The 22,499-nt window shown below is 53.7% G+C and overlaps 1 protein-coding gene across 1 annotated transcript; it reads right to left on the bottom strand.

Moving 5' to 3' along the window:
- Nucleotides 1-15,439: 15,439 nt before the first annotated feature.
- Nucleotides 15,440-19,972, bottom strand: SIX2 (SIX homeobox 2). Its single transcript, XM_084261741.1, has 2 exons — nt 19,292-19,972; nt 15,440-16,656 (listed from the first exon to the last, which is right to left on the bottom strand). Exons 1-2 carry the CDS (start codon nt 19,849-19,851, stop codon nt 16,353-16,355), a joined length of 864 nt encoding a protein of 287 aa, XP_084117867.1. The 5' UTR covers nt 19,852-19,972; the 3' UTR covers nt 15,440-16,352.
- Between the last annotated feature and the right edge of the window lie 2,527 nt (nt 19,973-22,499).

Below are 22,499 nucleotides of genomic sequence, written 5' to 3'. Positions count from 1 at the left end.
GCTCCCTACCCACCCTGTTCTAACAGGCTCACACCTCACCACTCGGCTGGGGGATCTGGGAGGCCAACTCCCCTTCCACCTTGGTAGAAATAAGGGGTGACTGCACTGAAGCTGACCCAGTCGGCAAACACAGAACTGGAGGCACTGGAATGAGAACCTGGAGCCTTTAATTTATTTATTTATTTTCTCACCACCGCTACCAAGAACCACTGGAGACAGGTGGGACGTGTGCCACGTGCGAGCCTGAAGCCTTCATGGGCCAGAGCTCCTGCAGTCATTAACCTACCGTGTCCGAGTAACGGAGGGACCAGGTGCTTTGAACGTAAGACCTTTGCTGCATTTTAATGGATTGTCAAGCGTCATAATGTATCATTCTATCGTGAAAGGCGCCCTTTGGTTAGCAGGCAAGGAGAATGGGAATCGCAAAGCTTTCCTCCTCCGGAGCGCCGCTGATAACTCGTTCCCAGCCGCCTGTCCCTGAGGGCGAGAAGCTCTGGTGGCGGTACTAGTGCACCCAGCAGCGCCTGGAGCTGAACTGGAAACGCTCCGCTCCCTCCCGTAGCCTCCCAAACGGTGCCAAAGGCTCACCCCAGCCTCCCGCCAGTCACCTGCCACGTCCCGCCGCGGCGATGCCAGGACGCACCCGGCGGCGCCGGGGAGCGCGCCCGCCGTCGCCGCCGCCGAGCCAGCAGGTGGCGCCGTGGGCTCAGCCTGGGCCGGCGGCGGCGCCCACGCCCGCGGCCGCCTGCGGGTACCGGCCCCGGGCCCGCAGGTACCGGCCCGGGGCGGGGGCCGGCGGCCCGCTGGTCCCCCTGTTACCCCGCTCCGCTCGCGGGGGCGCTCACCGCACGCGGGCCCCGGGCCGTGCTGCCTTCCCGCCCAGGCCGGTGCTACAGCGCGACCGGCGGAGAGAGGCGGGGCGGGGGAGGTGGGAGGTGTGAGGAGCGGGCGCCGGGTGCGGTTGCTGGGCGAGCCGGCAGCCAGGGAACCGTGGCGGCGTAGGTTTCACCTTGACTTCTGGGGAACGGGTGGCTGGGAAGAGGGCTGACTTCAGAGGAGCCAGGTGGGTGATGCAACAAGTACTTGCATTACGTATTTTGTATGAATACTCTGCACGCCCACACCTGCTATTTCACTCTGTGTACTGTGAAAACAGGAACTGAATAGGGAGTGGAACACCATGACACACATACATCTCCTGGAGAAGGCAACGATAAAGCTCCTGTGCTATCAGCGAGCTCCCGCCAGCATGAGGATGCGGCAGTGGCTTCGCTCTTGCCATAGCTACAAGTGCTGGAAACAAAGGAGTGGCACCAGACATGAGACACGCCAGCCAACCCTGTGTGTGTGTCACCTGGGGCGGCACAAGGACCCTGCTGTCACTAAATGGTCTCGGGAGCAGCTCCACAGCTGCTAAAATGGATTACAAGCTTGATCCATTTGGCCCTTGTTAACGTGCTTGGAGAAGTGGTGAATGGGGCCAAAACGCAGCGTTAGGTGGCACGGGTCTCCTCGCAGTGAGGTGTGGAAGCCACCCAGCTGCACAAGCGGCCAACAGAAGAGGCACTCAAGAAGGAATGCGGACCAGTCTGGCCTGTAACTATGGCAAGTGGACTGCTATTTTTTAACAGAAGCTAACAAATTAAGTTGGATTTGGGTAGACAATGAGAGTGGATGAAACATTAATGGGTATTAGAGCAGAAGAGGCTAGTTCTTGTTACAAGTGAAAACCATTCTGTTGTAGTATGTTGGTCAGAGTTGATGTCTCCTCTGTAACATGCCGGTCAAACATGAGAAAAGATTTGGGGTTAGTTATATTTCTTTTGACGCCTAGATTTTGTAACCCTGGAGCTCCATCCAAATCCTCTGCTGGTACCCTGCCTAACATGAACATTTGTCCTTTCTTTCTAACCTAGAATTTCTGGCTACTCCAGATGAAGTGATGGGAGGGGTACTCATCAAACCTCACATTATTTTGTGATGTCCAAGCTGCTATGCTCACAATTTAATTTGAAAATTATTGGTTTTGTTAGTTCCTCCTAGTTTTGACCACAGCAGGAGTTCTCCACCTGTAGTTCGCCATGCTGTCTGTATGCAACCTGCCATGAATGTGTATCCAGCCTAAACCTTGTCCTAGAAGCTCCAAGGATCTTCTCCTTAGTATGACATCAATTGTGCAAGGGTAAAATGCTGCAGTCAACTGGAAAAAAAACCCAAACAACAGTGACCAGGAGAGGTCTGTGGCAAATCAATTCATACGGCCAACAGGCTGCTCTGTGCCTGGGTTCAAATTGCTCCAGAAAAAAAGAAAAGAAAATAAAACAAAACAAAAAGATTGGTTGGGAGTGCAATAAATTAATTACTTCATGAGAGAACATTCACTGCCACCATCCTTCCTGGCCACTCCTTACACCTGGGGCTAAAAAAATTGGTTCTTATTTTGCTTGTGCAATGAACTCAGCACTTCAGGCAAGTGTTGGACCTATTTGACACGTGCAAACTGATTGCAAGAGGGCTGTCAAAAAAGAATCCCTACATGAAAAATTAATCACTCATTTTCCTATGAATTAAAAAAAAGCATTATCAAAGAGCTACAGTAGCGATATGTGTATTTTATTAGATTGTTTCATAGTGAAATCTTATCTGGAAATTAATTTTAAATCCCTGAGAGCATGCATGAAGTTGGAAAGGTGCCTGAATGGCTCTTTAAAAAAGCCATCAAGTTTAATGGTAATGTATCAAATGAAGAAAGGAGTATTTATTGAGAACAGTAATTGACATCATATTTGACATCTTCATTAACAATCAGAGGGAATACAATACATATCACTGACACTTTCAAATGACACCAGGTTAGGAAATGTTTCTGAACTGAGAACAAGGCAAAGGAATCCACAGAGATTAAAGTGTGGGTAGAAACAATCAATTGATGGATGGTAAAATTAGGGCAAGCCAGTGAATGCCAGAGTGTGTATGCCCCTTCCTTACATTGCTGTGCCACTCTGTGGTGTGATGACTGATCTATGTTATGTCATAGAGTTACAATAGCTCTCATGTCATCTTGTTCTGCTGCCACATTATGCTAAATTCAGCACAGTATTATTTGAACAGTAGGGAAAATCTGGAGAAACTTCAAGAAGGATTGACAGAATCAATCTGATATTTAACAGAAAAGAGATAGGTATGTATATGTAAACTGTGTAATATGCAAGATGTATTTTGGGGGATTTGTCCTTTGGCTGAGACAAATCAAGGTATGTGCCTTTTCCCTAGCAAAGGCAGGAAACTGTAAGGTGTCATCCTATACGCATAAAACAGACATCTCAATGGTGCCAACAGGACTCGTAATCCAAGCACTGGATACTATTTCTCTTGTAGCTCATCATACGTTACCCTTATGGGTGCCTGTGGATGTACCGGTATCCTGAAGCATGCAGGCCACAATGGATGCTCCTCATGCTGATGTTTGCTCTGTCATGGACAGCCAAATTAGCGCACTTGTCCATTGTGAGGAGTTGGTTATGGGATCCCAGTAATACCTCACCCCATATTTTCTAAACTGTTTTCCTTTGGCTCCCCAGATCTGATTTTAAAAAAGCCACTGCATTCACAAATCCACCATTCCAGCACAATCCAAGAGAAAAAGCAGCATTGCCTTCCACCACCTATTGCAATTGAATAAAACTTGTTTGTAAACAACAGAATAAAATTAGCTGAATATCAGTGTCAGTGATCTGCTTAGTGTACCCACAGACTAGAAACAGTTAAACAGCTAAAAGGCAAAATTAATTGCCATTATGCCATAAATATGTGCCCATCTATTTTACAGCTCTGTCCTTACTGCTTGCCCTCCAGCCTCCTCCAGCCAGTACTGCAGCACCAGCTGCACCAGTGCTGGTGTTTTATGCCTGAGCGGGGAGCACTGGGACCAGCAACCACAGGTTTGCCAGCCCGTGCCTGGGAAACAGACACAACGGTTGCACAAACTCTTCCAGCCTACCCAGGAGTCGGCATTATTCACTCCTTTGAGAGCAGGGATTTGCAAGAAATGAGGAAACATTAATTATGCACATGTCTCTTCTTGACACGCGTGAAGGGGAGTGGCTTTTGCAGATCAAACGTCAGGGAGCGCCAGTGGTAGTTGGTCTGTGGGCTGGCGTGGGGTAGGTAAAACCTGGCCACCCACTCGCCCCTCCGCATTGCCCCGTCTCAGCTCCGCACCGGGGGCTGCCTGGACCGTGCCGTGGCTCTGCTCCTGCACTTAGTCTGCTCCGCTGATCGCTGGGTCGCTGCCTGTGCTGCGGTGCTGAGTCGCTGACACCGTTTCATTTCTGCATGACATAACAGAACAGGCCTCGGAGATTCCTTTATAATGCCACAGATAGACATAAACAGATGCTCCAAACAGATGTAATCAAACACAGATGTGATCTGAAGATTCCCAGGCGAGGTCTGGGGTCCAGCCAAACTGTACGTAGCGCAGACTGACGGCAAGCTGGAAATGCGTCAAGGGGCTCACCTTTCCACCCTGCTGATGCTGACTGAGCAGAGTGAACTAGGTATGGCAGATAAAAACTTGCACCAGCTACTTGGAGACACCTGGGGGTGACTGGGCTGCAGGATGGGTCCCGTCACCCTCCCATGCAGTACCTGCCTCTGCCCCGTGCTGGCTACAGGAGCTTTTGTCCTTGGAGGATATTTTCTGTAGCAGATGATTTGGTCACAGCCAGATGGTTTCTCTACCAGAATCTACCCAAACAGCCTGCTTTTCCACCAAGACTGTGTCCACATAGACCATGACCCTTTCCTTCTAGTGGGTGATGAGAGACAAGGGGCGCGTGAATTTTCCTCATCTAGCGGAGAGGTCAGTGAAGCCGCTCCCGCTCGTATAAAGCCACTTATCTCGGGGCATGTTCACTGAGAGGAGGTTGAGGAAATTGTGGAGTGAGGAAAGTAGGGGAGTTAGTGCCAGAAATGAAAGGTGGGGAGAGAGAGTGTTTCTTTCCATGTCATCCGCGTGTCTGGTGCTGCTATTGGGTCTTCACTGATTCCCTGGGTCTCCTTTTCCAGAATCTGCTGGTTCCCTGTCTCACAAAGGAAGACACATTTGCTGGAGGATTCTGGGGAAGACAGGTCAGAAGGTGAACAGGAACAAAAAGAAGAATAGTTTTACAAGAAGAGTAGTGCCTCCTAGGGTGAGTTTCAAACAGGAGGTGTGTGCTTGGTAGGGGCAGGGAACGTTGGACTCATTTCAAGGAAATTTTGACTAAAGAATTTCCTCATTTAAGATCCTAGAACAAGGGGGTGGAAAAAAAAAATCCTCGAGACGTAGTTATCTAAGCAAATGCAATGTGCATTTCTATGAGAGAGAAGTAATCACTTCTTAAATTGACTCATCCTATGGGCTTGATCCAAAGTCCATGGAAAAACTCTGACTGACTTCACGGATCCTCGGGGTGTAGGTGGGAACTTTGCCACTGTCTTCAAAAAGAACAGGGCCAGGCTTTTGCTCTTGGCCAAAAAACAATTGCAAGGGAAAGACACAAATACTTTTCAAATGCTTTAGAAATAATTTATTATTTTAATTTCTATTGCTATACCTCTGTATGTAAGGTTAAACACCCACAAATGTGTGTTTTAAAGCATATTTTAGCTAAATATATACCTGTTTGTTGTGAAAAGGTCACTTAATAGTCAAAGCAATAATATAAAGATTATATAGAATGAAAGTAACACATTAAAGAGCATGTTTGAGTCCTTTAGAAATACGATCAACTGTTTTCTGGTTTGTGCAGATGAACACTTTGCTCTTAAAAATAGCTATTTTATTTAGTGTTTCTTACAGAAGTGAGCTGGGTGACAGTAGATATTATTTCAACAGACAGGGCGGGGGGGGTGTTAAAAGCTTATATTAATAATTTTGAAGACAATATGAAAAATATTAATAGGAAACATAAAATACTCATTTGTCAAAGTCCATGATGCCTGAAGAAAAATGAATGAGAATTTCTATGTAAAACCATCGTAAGAAAAGTTTGGGAGGGGTCTTTTGAAATGGAGGAGTCGTTTAAAATTTACATTTAAATTTATATTGGTATACGGTATATACAGTAAGACTTTAGAGGCTAAGATTGGAAAACATACAATGATATGAACAAACAAACAAACAAACAAGATTCACACCACCTTCTAAGATTTTTCGACGTCTCACTCCTTCGACTTTATTTAGATTTTCTATCTCTATAAATAGGTAACACCAAATTAAACTGATTTTGACCCGAGCTGCCCTTGTCACCAAAGCTGTCCTTGGGAAGTTCTGACTTTCACCGACCCCAGATTCATCTAGGGACGATTTGACCATATGGTTTCCGTTCAAGAATGCCCTGTAAATATAAACAATTATTACGACTCGAGTACATTTAATGACAAAAATGTGCTAATGCTGTGCTGACGACATTCGCCCTCGCATTACATTCCTTATAAGGGTGATGCTGTCTGATCCCGCCAGCCGGGCTGCGGGGCGGCCCAGCCGAGCAGCCATCCCTCCCCGCACCCTCCTCGCTGCCCTCGCATCTTTGCTCCGAGTAGAATAACTTAAAGCAAACGTGTGTTTTCCCCTCGGAGGTGTCCGTAGCTCAGAGCCCGCTGCAGAGACGCTCTCCGACGGTGCCTCACCGTTGGTGAGAAGAAACGCCGGGAAATGTGAGAGATAACCCATATCCCCCTCTCTAAAATTCTAGCTCCTCTGAGCTGCGAGGAAGATGATTAGGGAGGCGGAAAACACACACACACACACACACACACACACACACACACACACACACACACACACACACACAAGTCCCACGCCGCCGCGGGACGGAGAAGGGCAGCTCTGACGGGGCCTCTGCACCCACCGTGCACGGGGAGGGGAGAAGGGGAGGCGCGGGGGGAAGCCATGCATGTGCTGCGGGGTTTTTCCTTCCCTCGGACAGCCCGCAGGGCAGAGCGAGGTGCGGGGATGGGCTCCCCGAGGCGAGGCGGGGTTTGGGGGTTGGCAGCCAGGGCACGGACGGAAGCCGCCCCCGAGGCCCGAGCAAAGACCACGGGGCGGGGGGAGGGAGGTGGCAGCCCCCGGAGCCGCTGCAAGGAAAGCACCTGCCCCGGCGAGGCAGTGCTTTTAATTAAGCGCGGTAATGACCTCCCCGTCGGCCGCGGGGAGAGAGTCAAGTTGCTTTTGCTCTCGCGGCCGAGATCTTTCCTTCAATGACGACTTCGCCCGAGCTGCCAGACCTCGGCTAAAGTTACGGTGATGGGAGAGTTCTAAAAGCCCCCAGAGACGGGGCCGCCGAAGGACCCCTGCGGCCCCGCATCGCCAGCGATCCCCGCGGGCCCCAGCGGCAGCACAGGGCCGTGGGCTGCCCCCAGTTGCCCCCAGTCTTTCCCCATCGCCCCGGTACCACTTCTCTCTCCGACGCGTCCCGAAAGGACAGGGAGGGGTTTGCTCTCTTATTTTCACATTTCGGGGAGGGAAATTCCACTTTTCCCGGCGTAACAGTTCCTTCCCCCGCCCCTGCGCTGGAACAAGAAAAATCCCAGCGAGGCCCCTGAGTCGGGCCAAGGCAGAAGGTAGCTTTCAGCAAGGTCTCTGCCGTGGCTTTGGGCTGCCGGTGCCCCTCGGGAGGAGCCTCCCAGTGCCCTCACCGGCGTCCCCGCCGGAGGCGCGCCTCTGGCCCGGGCACGTCGGCTCTCGCCCGGTCGCGGAGCGCCGGAGGGCGAGCTTGTGTCTCTACTCCCTGCACCTCAGAAAGTGCCCGGGGCATGAGGAGTGTGTGTGTATGGGGGGAACCTGCCCCGAGGGGAGGTAAAGGGGGGCCACCGGAGGCTGCCGGGACCTGCCCCCGCCAACATCAAAATGACACGCGGGGCTTTGTCGGCTCGGTTGGCCCCTCTGAGGCAGCATCTTTCGAGGAGCGCAAAGAAAATACTGTCTTGCAGTCACTGTAATCCACGGTTTTCATTTACTATTATTCAATCGGGATTTATCTCTGTTTTTTTAGGAGGCTACTTTTCCAGGACTGTTACTCGATACTGATCCATTAAATCATTCCAGCTGAGAGATTAAATGTATGATTTGCAACCAGCTGGATTTCTTAAATGGTGTCTTCGCCTCCCTTCAGAGTATGAGCAGACCCGACGAGAAAACACTTTGCTTTGGCATGGAAACTCTCACATTTGCCCGAAGATTACCACACGGAGTTCATTCAATGCCAACAGTATTCTCTTCCTTTCTCTTCACTGGATTAAATTACTACCAGCCATAAAATGCCTCCAAAAAGCGAGATACCATCGAAATGGCAACGCATGCCAGCCGAGCGGGTAGGCAGCAGGCTTAAGCCTCCTCTCGCACTGACACCACAGCCCCTCTCTCCCTTTATTTGCCCCGGTTCCGGCGTGCCCCATGCAAGCGGCCTTGCCCGGGGAAGGGGGGGCCAGGGCGCCGCCGGGCACCTACCACCGGTTAAGGTCCCCCTGCGCTGCACTGCAGAGCAACCACGGGGGCGTTTTGTGGCCTCGAAAGGCGATGGGAGTAAAAAACGGGCAGGGGATCCTGCGCCTTCCGGACACTGCTCTCCGTCGTGCCCCTCGACGTCTGCCCGGCCCCTTCCCAGCCGCCGGGTATGCGGGAAGAGGTTTCGGGCAGCGCCTCTCCTCCCTTCCTCCCACCACTCCTTCCTGGGCACCTCAAGCAGGGCCACGGGTCTCCTGTGGGTACGACCCCCCCTCCCCCCGCGCCGCCCGTTGCGGGGCCCTCGGCGAGGGTCGAGCGGGCAGCAGGAGGTGGGGACGGGCAGTGCAATATCCCGGTCCTTTCCTCCCCCGCCGGGTTCGGGGTGGGTGTTGTTTCAAATTTTTATGATGACGGCAGCAGTGGCCAGGTGAGTATCGTCAAGACGGCTTTATTTGCGATCGGCTGACACTAGTCGAGGTAATTAAATAGACCCGAATTAGACTAATTTTGGCACAGCGGCTGGCCCCCCCAAACCTACGGAGATCCCCGCCGGGACGGCATCTCGGGTACTGGCAGAAATAACCATCAGGTCTCCAAGTCATAGCGTGTAGTCGTAGAAAAAAATAAAATAAAAAATGCCCCTTCTGAGTTGAAAAGGATGTGGGACTTTTCTTCATCTGAAACCACCCGGCAGAGCCAGGGCACCGTGGGGGATCTGCCGCGCCTATGGAGGAGAAAGCACTGACATTTTCTGGGCACCCTCGGGGAGATTTGGCCCCGCTCCGCACACATCCGCAGCAGCAGAGCCCGGTATCAGCATGGCCTTTTGCTTCCCACTGACTAGATCTCTGCTAAAAACACGATTGAGGTGGTACCGTCCACCTCAGACCCTTCTAATCTGGGAGCGCAGCGAGGTTGCTGCGCAGGGACGGAGCCTACCCCCACACCACTCTCCACGGCCACCCTCGGGGCCCCCGCCGCCCGGCTCCGCGCCCCGCGCAGCGCTGCCAGCACCTCCCTGCCCCACGTCTGGTTTCGTTTGAATCCGGGAGGTTTCCAAACCGTCCTGACTTTCCAGTTGTTGATGTTTTTGTTGGGTGTGCGCTCGACACGCTCTTAAGAGCGGTGTCCCAAGCTGTTTCTTAAATTTTAAACGTTCTCTCCCTTCCTCTGCGCCAGCCGCGGCCTCGCTCGCTGTGCGGCGCGTAGGGGTGCGGATCCTCGCCACGAGCTGCTGTTGGGCTCGTGTGGAATTGAATATCTCAGGGGAAGGAGAGAAACCCACTTCTCCCAGGTCCCTGCAGCAGCCCGGGAGCCCCGTCACCCCACTCCAGCAGCCCCAGTGCCCTCCGTGCCTGCCGCCCAGTGCCCTCCTCCCGTTTTGGCTCTGGAAGGAGCGAGCCTCAGGGAACAGATCCTCCTCCTGTCGCGTGTGCCCCGCCGGTGGGAAACGGCCAGTTCCCTACGACGGGGCGGCTCCGGCTGTCGTGGCACAGGCAGCTCCCGGTGACGGGAGGCCCCAGTCGCTTAGTTTCACGGTGCCCGGGTAAATACGCGGCCCTGTTCTGTCGTCGGGCCGGGTCTCCCTCGGAACGCCAATAGCTCAGGCTTTGGCAATGATTTCCCTCCTCACGCAGCTCTTCAGTGACAACAGGGTGACGATAATTAGCGTCTTTCAATTAAACACATGACACCGAAGGGTCATCTGTTCCTCCCCGGCAGCCCCCTGAGGTGTGCGGGGGGGGATGGGGGTGTGGGGGGTGGGTGGAGGAGGGGAGAGATGTCTCCCCGACGGGTAACTGGCCCTGCACACACACCGTCCCGTCGGAGAGTGCCTGAACCCGCGCGGCGTGGGTGCCGCCCGCTGCCGCGGAGGCCGCATCCCCCGGGGCACCTGCCACCGGGGTTTCCAAAGCACCTTCCGAAAGCCGAGCCCCGCAGAGGCGGGGGGGGGGGGGGGGGGGGCAGCAGATGCCCCTTTCATGAGGAGGCCGAGAGCTGCTAGAGGCCGCAGTGGGAAGCGAGGTGGGCGATAATACGTGCCCCCGGAGCCTGCCCGCGTTGCTGGCAGCGGGGTCACTGCGTCCGGCTCGGTGGGTAGGGTGGGTCAGGGGCAGGAGAGAGGAGGAGCGATGGTGGCTTGACTAGTGAAGTGTTCTCAGATGAAGTCTCTACTTTCTCCCCGACCCCCAGCACAACTGCACCTAAAACGACACCTTGGAACGGCCAGGCTAAGGGTATCTCTGCCCAGAACCAAACTGCTGGAAATTGCTCTTCCAATAAGATTTACTGGACTTGGCCCAACTTTACACCAAACTGTGGCTTATAAAGTTCTGCTTTGTGATTATCTCCACGCCCCCCCGCCCCGTTTTTTTTTTTTTTTCCTTCCCGCTGTTGCCATCCAGTCTTGCCTGGGTTAACACCCAGGCGAGCTCCTGACCGTCACTTTTCAGACTCCGATGTCCGGCTCCCATGCGGTAGTTCTAACTACTGCCTCAGTTTTCACGCTGCAGCCTATTTTTGGAGAGCAGGGCAGCGCAAATTCATATTCCCGATGAAGGTAGCTTTCATCGGGTTCTTCACAAAATCTATTCCCCCTTCCTCCCTCCCACCCTCTAGATACACACGCACCATACCGAGGTTTGCATTTTTCATGGCAGGACAGGCAAGTCTATAAAAGGCATGTTTGTTTTTCCTGGCTGTTTCAAATATGTATTTCCTGGAGGACTTCGCATCTAATGGGGTCATCAGAAGCACATGTGCGATTTTCATCTTTCCAAGTGGTTTCTCCTCCCCCCGCCCCCCCTTCTCCAGAGCAGCGGTGATTGCTGATGTTACATTTTACCTGTCCGCTCACCTTATCTCCCACTTTTCTCCTGAGCCCAAATCTCTCGGTTAAATCCCTATTTGTTTCCGTGTGTTTGCCTGATTTTTGGAGCGTTTTCTTTAAGTTTTTTGTTTTTTCCTTTTTTTTTTTTTAATTTTTATTTCCTGTAGGACACGGCCTGAGTTGGAGACAGGAATAGCTCATTGCTCCTCCGCCCAACAATCCCACCGCCCTCCCGGCAGCCGCCGCCTCCCGGTGCCCCGGGGCGCGGAGCGGGACCGGCTCTGCGGCACACCGGGACTTGAGCTAAAGGCGAATTTGAGACTTAGAACTGGAGGTTCAGCTGTCGCCCAGCGGCAAAAAAAAAAAACCAAAACAACCAAAAACCACCCAAACAACAAAACCAACCCAAAACCAAAAAACCAAACACCCAAACCAAACAACCCTCCTCCCCTTTATTTAAGTGGGAAAACGATGGACCTTCTTCCCGAGGAAGGAGCCGCCTCCCCGGTGCAGGGAGGGGAAGCTTTGAGCTCAGCTCCCCGCGGCAAAATGGGAAGAAGCTGATGGCTCAGCCCAGCTCCGAAGTTTAAGTATGTATTTTTCCAAACCCCAGAGCTACTCTCCTTCAGACAAACCCCTCACCTTTTCCTTGTGTGCTGAAGCACTGAAAGTTCCCTTCAGTATATTTTTCTTGGCTGCCTGAGCCACAGCGTTTTGATTCACTAAGCAGAGGAAGTTTAAGAGCTCTGCAGCAAGGGCCAGTGGCCAGTGTTTTCATCGCCATCCCCCTACGTTATTTGTCATGCTCAAGTGAGGGTTTGTTCAAGGAAAGAGCCTGCTCATACCGGGCTGCATTTGTTTCTCCTAAAGAAGGCAATAGATTTTGTTTCCGGGTCTGGTAACAGGAGCCCGAGTGCCTTACACAAACATGGCTGGGCAGGCAGGGGCACTTCCAAGGCTTTTCATCCCGGGGCTGTAGCAGCCCCCCTCAAACACACACTGAGGCTTCGGTTAGGCCCGAAATACTGAGCCGGGAGCGGCGAGGAGAAGAGGGAATGTAGCTTTCTCCGGGGCAGCCCACAAAAAATATGCCAAGCAGGCAGCTTCTCTAGTGCGGATCGTGTCAAATGTCTGCAAAATGGCTTATATTATCCAAAAGAAAACGCAGTCACTCAGCCTTTGGTAGATGAGATGTGACTGAGCTTCCCAGAAGGTCCTGTTTACCCCCAAGCTCCTACAAGGGCTTTGCGGAGGGAAGGCATTTGACCAGCTGGATAGGAAGCTCCGACATATGCTCCCCTACTCATAGGAAAGGCCCTTACTCCAATAAACTCGCTCCTTATCCCCAGTAAAGTGTCATGCGTCCCTTCGGGGACTGTACCACATCTTCAGTAGCCTTGTCGGGATGCTCTACCTTCGCCTCCATCAGTATTTTCCCGTCAGGGTGACGAGTTGCGCCCTGACGAGACAGCCAAAAGTATTTTCTGCCTCAAATGTGCAGTTTCTTTCATAGCCTCCTTCAGCGCAGCACCAGGACAGTTAACACTCAAGCAAGAAAGCACAGGTCTTCCCAGCAGAACACATCTCCCCTAGGATACCGTGAATATTCAGTGCCCTGCTATCTAAAGGAATCACTCCAGTTACAGCTCTGGGGTCCGTAAATGCTGCATTCGGTATGTAATGTGGTAAGGTTCCGATTTTAAGGCAAATATTGCTTTTGTACATTACATATACACATACATGCGTGTTTGTGTGCGTATATACGACGAGAGCCGTCTATACGAGTGGCTTTTTCCTCTAGGCGTCCAAGCTACGGGGTTCAGCTGTGGGGTTTAGCCTTCCGCATCCCGGGCTCAGTCCGGGGACAACCGGGGGGAGTTCCACAGGCCAAGCCTGCCTGCTCCGGACCGTCTTTTATTTATGTCCTGAAACCTGCGCTGGTACCCCACAACCAACCAACCCTGAGATGAGATATGTCCCGTGTAAGGTAAAGCTAGTGAATCGTAACTAATCTGTTTAAAACCGAGGATTAGTCACGTCAGTTTCGGGATATTCCTCTATCGGGAACTTTTTTTGTGCGTGGAAAATCGGGGGGATTTGGGCTAATTTACTAAACAACATTACTAAGGCAAGTACGGCCCGATAAAATGAGTCTTAACATGTACGGGTTTTCAGGTTGCACTGCACACGTCCCATCATCTGGGCTTCAAGCTGTGTCCGCCCTTAATGCTAGGCTGACCTGAAGATTTATTTTCTTCTTACTGCATGATTCCTGTTTCTAGCTGTCTTTACTTGACTTCTGCGAGTCGACCTCTCTTCTCTTCTCCGCATACAAGTGATCCTCTCTGCCATTCACAGTTTTCATCTCCCCTCGTTTTCAAAGGGCCTTTCTCACCCTGTCAGCCCTTCATTTACTTTCCCCGATCGAATTCTGCCTCCTCTATGCAATATGACCTTTTATTAACTACGTAAACCCCATCCTGATTTCATACTCCCTCTCTGAATATTCCCCATCTTGGCTTTACTCTTTCTCTAATACTTTTTTTTTCTTCTCCAGCGGGCAAAGCCTTAAGGCTTTATCTCGGTTTCGAGGCCATGTTTTATTAACCAGGTCGTTCTATTTTGCATCTTGAAGTTACTTCTATTTGTAAAAACGCAAAATAATTAGCTAGCCAATTAATTAATTCATTCCAACATTGCACCCCTGCATGTGTTGTTTGACGGGTAGCTGGGATCTTCTGTAGTCCTAGAAAGCAATGGATCCTCTACTCGCGAAACGTCTGTTTTCAAAGGATTAAAATTCATAGCTAAAATTAATAGATGGCCCTCAACGGAAATAACAGGATCTGCTGTTTGGTCCCCTACGCACGCACAGCCCCACCGGTGCGCATCCACAGTAAAGGAAACAGCCGCATCATCTCCGCTGCTGAAAAGTTACCCCAAATAGCAGAAACAGGAGAAACATAACCGGGAATATACCACGTTGGCTCCTCTCTAACACTGGACCCCGCTGCACCCCCCAGCATCACAAGAACACCGGATCTGTAACCATGAGGAAGACAGTTTTATTCCCGAGGCCGATCCTCCCGGTTACCCACATCCATACCTTCCCTCCTATAGATTTTAACGGGGCCTGGGAGAAGTGTACTTTTAGCAGGCACCCACAAACGCACAGAGGCGCTAATCCAGCCCCAGATTATATCAAATTAGGACAGTGCCCGCACGAAATTCGCTCTGATTGACATTTCAGCCGGCGCCTAAAACCTAGACACGATATTTGCTGATCTACACATATTTCTCTCCCGCTTGAAGCCATATCGGTTTCTCGGTTTATTTTTCACAAGATACTAATTTTTTAGGGAGGGAGAAAAAAAAGACGACATAATTCCCCTTGCATGCTCCGAGGAACATTTTAAACGGTCTACTTCTGGCAAATGGTGGTGAGGGAGCAAACTGTAATGCAATTGCCTTGAGCTCTTATCTTGTAATGAGGTAAACCTGCAAGCAACGTGTCTGTCTCCTTTGCCACCCTGTGAGGAAAGAGAGGGAGAAAGAGAGAAAGAAAGGGAAAAGAAAAGAGAAAGGAAAAGAGAGAGAGAAGTCCCATTCCTCACATCACTCCCACGGACGCTGGAAAGGCGTTTGCAGTCCAGCCGTGCCGGACCTGGCTCAACTCGTGCTCCCGCCCCTGGGGCGAGGGGAACAGCGGGGGCGACTTTCAGCTGGGCCCTGCGGACGCCGGGGCGGAAAAGCCCGCAGCCTGCCTGACCATGGTCTCGGGGTAGAGGTGGGCGACCTCCTCACTCCCCTTACAGCCCGCAACGCCTGTCCTTGCCCGTCCCTTTGCCATTCCGCTCCCCCAGGGAGCTCGCCCCGGCGCACGCCACTTCGCCGGGCCGGAGCGGCCCCCGATGTGCCCGGGCATCTCTGCTCGGGCACCCTAAATGGAGCAGGGGTGCGGAGGTGCCGTCTGACCACCCGGGCAGGCGCGAGGGGGGCGAGGACTTCTTGCCTCTGCGGCGGCAGAGGGGGAGCTACGGGGCCGTCCGCTCTGCTCCACTGCCCGAAAATCACCCCGCGGGCGAGTGAACCAACCGCACGCCGTTAGATTTCTAAATTTTATTATAAAATAAAAGCAGAAATATTTTCCAAAGAATGTATTCACATAATATAAACAATAAACAAAACTAAGGTGAGTGACTTGCGGTTGATACTGTCGCTTAGGTCTAAACTTGAGCAGCAATTCCATTTTTTTTTTTTAATTTTTTTTTTCTTTTTTTAAAGCCCATTCCTGCCCTCATTACACACCGAGGGGAGAATCTGTCCCCGTCTTCCTCAGGGGCTGGAGCCAGGGCCATCACTTCCTTTCCCACCCAGCAAATGGCAAAAGCACCACATGGACAAGGCCAAAGAAGCCGTCTCTCTGCTTAGCATCAGCTACAAGAAGGTTACAGAGTCTGCCTAGAGCGCGTGTTGCTGCTATAACTTGAGTACAACTTTGTATTCTTAGTTGAAATTGTACATCGTACACCTGCCACGGATACATAACTACAATAGAATAATGGGAGCGATGTGTAACTTCCAAACAGGCATGGAAACAGTGGCCTTGTGCTCCCCTTTCCTCCCCACCCCCCGAAAAGAAAAAGATTACAATGTGTCTCTTCCCACATAGATTGGCCCGATCGAGTGACGCCACTGAGACATTCGTGAAGTTAAGGCTGGAAAGAGCTGCTACACCGAACCACCTTACAGCCTGCCGTGAAAATCATAGCTCCTGTCCAACAGTCCTTACTCGCCTGAGACCACCCTTAAGCAACCCTTAAGGTTTTTCACAACGTCACTGCCGACAGCCGAGTCCGATACCTTCCAAATCTGCAGCCAGCCTGCTGCCAAAGGGCACAACACATCCACTAAGGAGTCTCTCATTGCTTTCAAAGTCTCTGGTAAGATTAGGGAGGGGGAAAAAAAAAGAAACAAAAGAAACAAAAAATAAAGGACGGCTGGTGCGAAGGAGGGAGCGCGTACACGGTTTTAAGAGCCCAGATCGACCAGGTTGGATGACATGGGGTTGAGGATGGAGTCCTGCAAGCTGTGGTGGTGCATGGGGTCGGTGCTGGGCACAGGGATGGCGCTGGGGCCTTGGGGGTGGCCCAGGCCATGCAGGGGCTGCAGCCCGGGGTTGGAGCTGAGCAGCAGCGCGGGGCTGGAGGAGGTGTGATCCGGGGTCCCTGACGGCGTCTTCTCGTCCTCTGAACTCCCCAAAACTGTCTTATTCCCGTTCATTGACGCCGAGAGCGGGTTGTGGCTGTTGGAGTTGGAATTCTCGTTGTTTTCCCTATAGGAAACACAAAAGAGGGAGGGAAATCACCGTGTGGCCGCCGCTCCGGGGCGCGCACCGCGGGAGCGGGGGCGGCGGGGAGCTGGCTCCCGGGGGCGGCGAGCGGAGGGGAACGCAGAAACAGTAGGTTTACAAACTCTGCAAACCTCCAAGGCCTCTTCATCTGGCACAAAGGTCTAAGGTCCGCCGAGCTTGTAAACAGAGTCTCCCACTAGCCCAGCGGAAAGTGTCACTTTGCCAAAACGTCATTTTCTGCCTCCAAAAGCGTTTGCACAGCGTGGGGAGGGACGGGGTGAGAAAGGAAAGGGGGGGTGTGTGTGTGGATGAGAGAGGAAGACGTTAAAGAAGAAAACAAAAAAAGCCCAACTTTTTAACTTAAAAACTGCTGCCGGATCGGCAGAGAACTTCGGCCGTGATTTCTCCTGGGAAGGCCAAAGCAAGGCGAGCTTTAGGCAGGACCGCTCCGCTCAGTCTCCCAGACTCACATCAGGCAGGAAAGGCTTTTGCTTAAGTGACTGGAGAGTTTTTTTTTCCCTCTCGCCCGGAGCTTAAGGCTCAAAACATAGCCCAATATGGAAGATAAGGAAAGCAAACAGCGTTAACTCGCTTATTTCCCCGGCCCTCTCGGGAAATGATCCGCACGCCGGCTGTTATCCCTTCGTCCCTCCTCGGGCGGCGGAGGGAGCAGCCCCTGTGTCCCCTTGCCCGACTCCGCGGCGGGGGGAGCCGGCACCGCCGGTGCGTCTACCGACAGAGGCAGCCGGCTCGGAAAGGCAGGACACAAGTTCAAAATTCATCACCGGGTAAATACCGAGAAATCGCTGGAGGCTGGCCAAGGCCTTGCACACACACACATATATATGCATATATATATATATATATGCTTTTCTTTTTTTTAAATGAGAGGGGCAAGATGGGGTGAGGGCGGCCATCCCGTCAAGGTTAATGCGGATTTTAGACATAGCCCTCGTATGAATACTTTAGACACAGCCCTGCCTGAAATACTGAAGGCATTGCGAGTCTATTTAAATGCTTCTGCGGAAGCTTTGAAACACACTATCTGGCAGAGGGGCCCTATCCTGCAGGATTTGGTCGAGAGAAGTGAAGCCATAGCGTTGACGGGTTTTCCTCAATAAGGGCTGCAGGATATGGCTGGAGACACTTGGTGCCAAAAAAATAAAAATAGACAAGAAAGCTCTGTTTGAACAAGTTTGCTTGAGTGAATGGCAATCCCATGAACGGTCTGTTTTCCAACGCCTGGAGTGTAATATTAGGTTGAGTGTATTTTTCAATGTCAAAAATCTTATTTGTCTCTGGAGACCTTTAAAATTTGATTCCTCTGGAAAAAAAAATGGAATAAGTGTAACCTTCATTTCCTTTCGATATTTGAAGGTGAGTCCCCGCTATCAGCAATAAAAAGGATCTCTAACATCTCATAAAACCAACACTTGCGCGGATCTGAAGGAAAATTAAAGCGCTAGCACCGCTTCGGGAAATGTATGGGGCAAATGTGTGTGGAGCCCGAACCTGCCGGGCCGTTCAGCTGCTCGGCCGCGGCGCTGGCCATTTCCTAAACACATTATAGATATAAACTGAAAAAAAAAAAAACCCAAACCCACTCAAAAAGAAAAGAGAACTCTCCCCGAATTTACGGATTTACGGAAGATTTCTAATCCGTTAATTAACCGCGCAGGCCCTACGATCAGATCCGTATGGACCGGGAAATTTCAGCGACCTAGCGAGGAGGCACTGTGCAGTTAAAGGACGCTTTTTGCTTCTTCAAACCTGTCTTTCTAAGACTGAGGGACTGCTGACGGATAAGTCATCCCGAATAACCAAAGATGCAGGCATTAACCTCTGCCCGGCAGTTAATGGTCCCTGCACTCCATTTAACGAGAAAAACACCGTCTCGGAATCACGTTTGGTATAAGAATACACATCCATTAACATGCATTCATGAGCACCTTGCTGGGCAGTGAATACGAACTGCAATTTAAGGAGCGAGGTAAGAGGTTGCACAGGTCAGTCCCTGCCCAGGTTTCCTGCCTCACGCCGGGAGCCGACGCTGGAGGTAGTTTTTGCAATCACCCCTTCCCCATTTACAGCGTTCAGACCCTCTCTGCACCGGGGTGACTTTCAAGGACACGCTCCGAGCTGTTCGGGGAGCCAAGTTCTCGCCCTCAGGCCCTGCCGCTGCCGGCCTCTCCCGGCGGGTCGAGGACCGCACCGGCACCTCCGGCCCCGCCGCCCGGCTGGGCTCCACGCCGGGTTGCGGCGGGGAGGAGGCGGCCGCGCTGCTTAACCGGGTGTCGCTGCCGGTCGTGGGAAGCGTCCCCGGCAGAAGGGGCTGCCCCGGAGCTGCCGCGCCGGTTCTGCGGGGAGTAGGATCTCGGCAGGGAAGGGGTCTCGTCCGCCTCTACCGGGGCTACTTTTGAGGAACGGACGCCCTCGCCGAGCGCCTATCTCGCTCGCCTCCGTTTTTCTGGACTCCCCCGCCGCGGAGAGCCCGGGCCCTCTCGGGCACGCCGTCCCGCGGGCCTCCCCGCAGCCGGGGCTGGAGCAGAGCGGGAAGCGCGGTACGAACGACGGGGACGGGGAGCCGGGGGCGCCGGGGTTGGTGGGGGAGCCGTACCTTTCCTTGGCCTCGGCCGCGCGGTCCCGCTGCCGGCGGTTCTTGAACCAGTTGCTGACCTGGGTGGTGGTGAGGCCGGTGGCCTCGGCCAGCTCCCGCTTCTCGCGGGGGGACGGGTAGGGGTTGTGGGCGTACCACTCGCGGAGGACGCTGCGGCTCTTCTCCTTGAAGCAGTAGCTGGTCTCCTCGCCGTCCCAGATGGAGCGGGGCAGCGGGAACTTGCGGCGCACCCGGTACTTGCCCACCGCCCCTAGGGGTCGCCCCCGCAGCTTCTCCGCCTCGATGTAGTGCGCCTTCAGCCAGAGCTGCTGCAGCTTGGGGTGGTTGTGCGCCGAGAACTGGTGGCTCTCCAGGATCTTGTAGAGCTCGCGGAAGTTGCCCCGGTGGAAGGCCACCACCGCCTTGGCCTTCAGGACGCTCTCGTTCTTGTGGAGGTGCTCGCAGGCAGGGAGGGACCAGAGGAACCGCCCCAGCCGCTCGATGTTGCCGCCTTGCTGGAGCACCTCGCAGACGCAGGCCACTTGCTCTTGGGTGAAGCCAAAAGTCGGGAGCATCGACATGGTGAGCCCTGCCCCGCCGCGCACCCTACGGCCGCATAGAGAGGAGCGGCGCGGGGCGGCGGGCAGCGCCCGGCATGCAGGGCCGGCCCCGGGGCGGCGGCGCCCGGCGGGGCCCGGTCGGGCGTCACGGCCGGGCGCGGGGGGCCCCGGCCATCGGCGGCGCCCGGCCCCGGAGCGGCCGCGGGAGCCGGGGAAAAAAAAAAAAAGGCGAGGAGCGAAGAAGAAAAAAAAGTCTCGGGAGCCCGAGCGCGGGAGGCTTTACCCCCCGGCCGCCTCCTTTTTGTAAGTCCAAGTTGCGAGAGTAACTTTGTGCCTCTTTTGTCTCCTATCTGCAGCGCTCGCAGCGGCCGCGGCTCTCCCACCCCCACCCTCCTCGGCCGCCGGTTTGGGATCTCCCTGCTTCCCCCCCACCCCCCGCCGCCGCAAGATCCCACATAATATAGTGGTAAAGCCCTGCTCCCTCGCTCCTCTCCCTCTCGGAGTTTTTCCCCCCTTTCTTTCTCTCTCTCTCTCTCCCTCTCTCTCCTTTTTTTTTTTTTTTTAATAATATTATTCTAAGCTGGCATGAAAAGTGATTATCCGCGCTGTGATTGGTCCGGTTATCTGACCCGGGGACTGCCAGGAGAAGACAATAGTTTTAGTCAAATTATTTGCCATGGTGACGCTGTCAATCAGGGGTAACCCGATCTGTTTTGAGGTGGCTCCCCGGCTGGGTTGACAGATTGCTCAGATCCACTCAGAGGCGGCCCCGAGAGCTGAGATATTAGCTAGCGAGGGAGAAATTTCCGCCGTGATTGACGCTGCAGGCGCCCATCGGGGGAGAGGGGGAGCGCCGGAGCGCGGAGCCCGGGCCCCTGCCTCTCGCCGTGGGGCGCTGCGGCTCGGCGGGACGGAGCCGCTGCCCCGTCCCGGCTCCCGCTGCCCCATCACGACCCCGCCGCTCCGGACCGCGGGCTCTGCCAGCCCCGGCACCCACGGCTGCGGTGGGGAGAAAAAGCCGCCTCTGGCCCTTGCAGAAGGTTTCTTTCTAAAACGCGTTAGCTTACACCTTTTCTCCCCTCCCTCCCCCCCTTTCCCGGTAACAACTGTCGGAGAGTTTTATAGGGAAGGGGCCTCTCATGTACAATAGAGACCCTGTTCGTGACCTGGGATCCCATTACACGTTGATCGTACCTGCCCGGGAGCTAGGAGGAGGCATGATGACACAGGACCGGGGAAGGATTGCCTCTCCATTAATAGCCGGCCGTGCCCCACCACGCTCCGGTGCGCAGGGCGCCGGCATTTGTGATCGCTGGACGCCGGGCATTTATTTCTACGTGATGGCCAGGAGCGTGTCGGGGTGTTTTATCCAGGAGAGGGACACGTGTAAAAGTCAGAGACACTTCGAGTAATTAAGCGGACTCTTAGCACCCACGCGTGTCCGCAATACATCGCAGTTTTAGTTTACTGACTGTGCGGGGCAGGAAACCGTATCCTTCCCGTCCCTTTCGGTCTACACAAAGTGAAAGGCGAAAGAAAGAGACTGCAAGATAGAAGGTCAGGGGAGGATGGGCGGGTGCGATGCGGTGCCTCCGCGGGAGCGGCACACAGGCTTCGCGGCCGGGCGGGACGGCCGGAACGGCGCCGAGACTCGCCCAGGTGAAGGCGCTCGGGAGGAGGCTCCTGACCCCAAACTCAGGGCAATTTCAATGGCCTTTAATGTTCCCCGTTTGAGGAGAAATAGTAATTAATCCCACGAGCTCTTTCTACGCCATTTGCAGCCCTGACGGAGAGGTCTCTGCAATTGTGGGTTCCTGCCACGGTACCTTTATAGCCGCCCCGGCGCGTCAGGGATTTAGCAAAGCCGCAAGAGACCAGGCTGCGGCTCCCCGCCTAGCAGCCTGACCCTCCCCGGCCGACGGACGGAGCCTCCGTGCCGGCCCGGGCGAGAGTAGCGGACGTCCCTAGGGAAAGCCGAGGCCGGAGCGGCGGCGCTCAGCCCGGCGGCGGCGGATCCCGGCGAGGGGCTGCGCCGGGGCTGCGGCCAGACGAAATGCGGCGGGGGGGAGGGAGGGAGCTAGAGGTGGAGGGTGGGGGCAGCGGATCAGCCCGCGTCCAGCTCCCAGCGTTGTCCGGACGCCTGTGCGTGTCGGCCGCGTACCTCTGTATTTTCTCGAGTGCGCTCCGCTTTGGAATCTGCACGTCCTCCTAACCTGTCCCGAGTGCTGCCGTAAGGAAGCAGGGGAGAGCGGGGAGCTCCCGCCCTGGATCCCTCGGGGACGCAAATTAGAGGCTTCCTTTGCAGGCGCGACATCTGAAATTCGTTTGTAACAAATTCGGGGATGTTGGTGGCGGGTCCGTAAAGCCCCCTTGCATGAATCTCCCTCTTTCCCTTTACAAAATGAGACTTCACCCGCTTAGTGCCTCGGCGCCGGCCGACTTCTGCAGAATTCAAGTTGTGCTTGTTTGTAAACGAAACATCCCGATCTCATCAGCGCTTCCTAACCAACCTATGCGGCTGGATAGTTCGCTGCTGCAGCTGTAGCGGACAGTCACGGGACGGGAGAACCGATCCACTGCAAATGTTACTATGAGCTGAAACGGCGAGAGAAGCACAAATACCCTCTCCCATGCAATATAGCGCCGTTCTGCTTTCTCCCGCGATGGGG

The sequence above is a fragment of the Gallinula chloropus genome (assembly GCF_964237585.1).
Source record: "Gallinula chloropus genome assembly, chromosome: 3".
In the NCBI taxonomy this organism is placed as follows: domain Eukaryota; kingdom Metazoa; phylum Chordata; class Aves; order Gruiformes; family Rallidae; genus Gallinula; species Gallinula chloropus.
The sequence above is the reverse complement of the archived record's forward strand: the minus strand, read 5'-3'. Positions and strand labels throughout refer to the sequence as shown.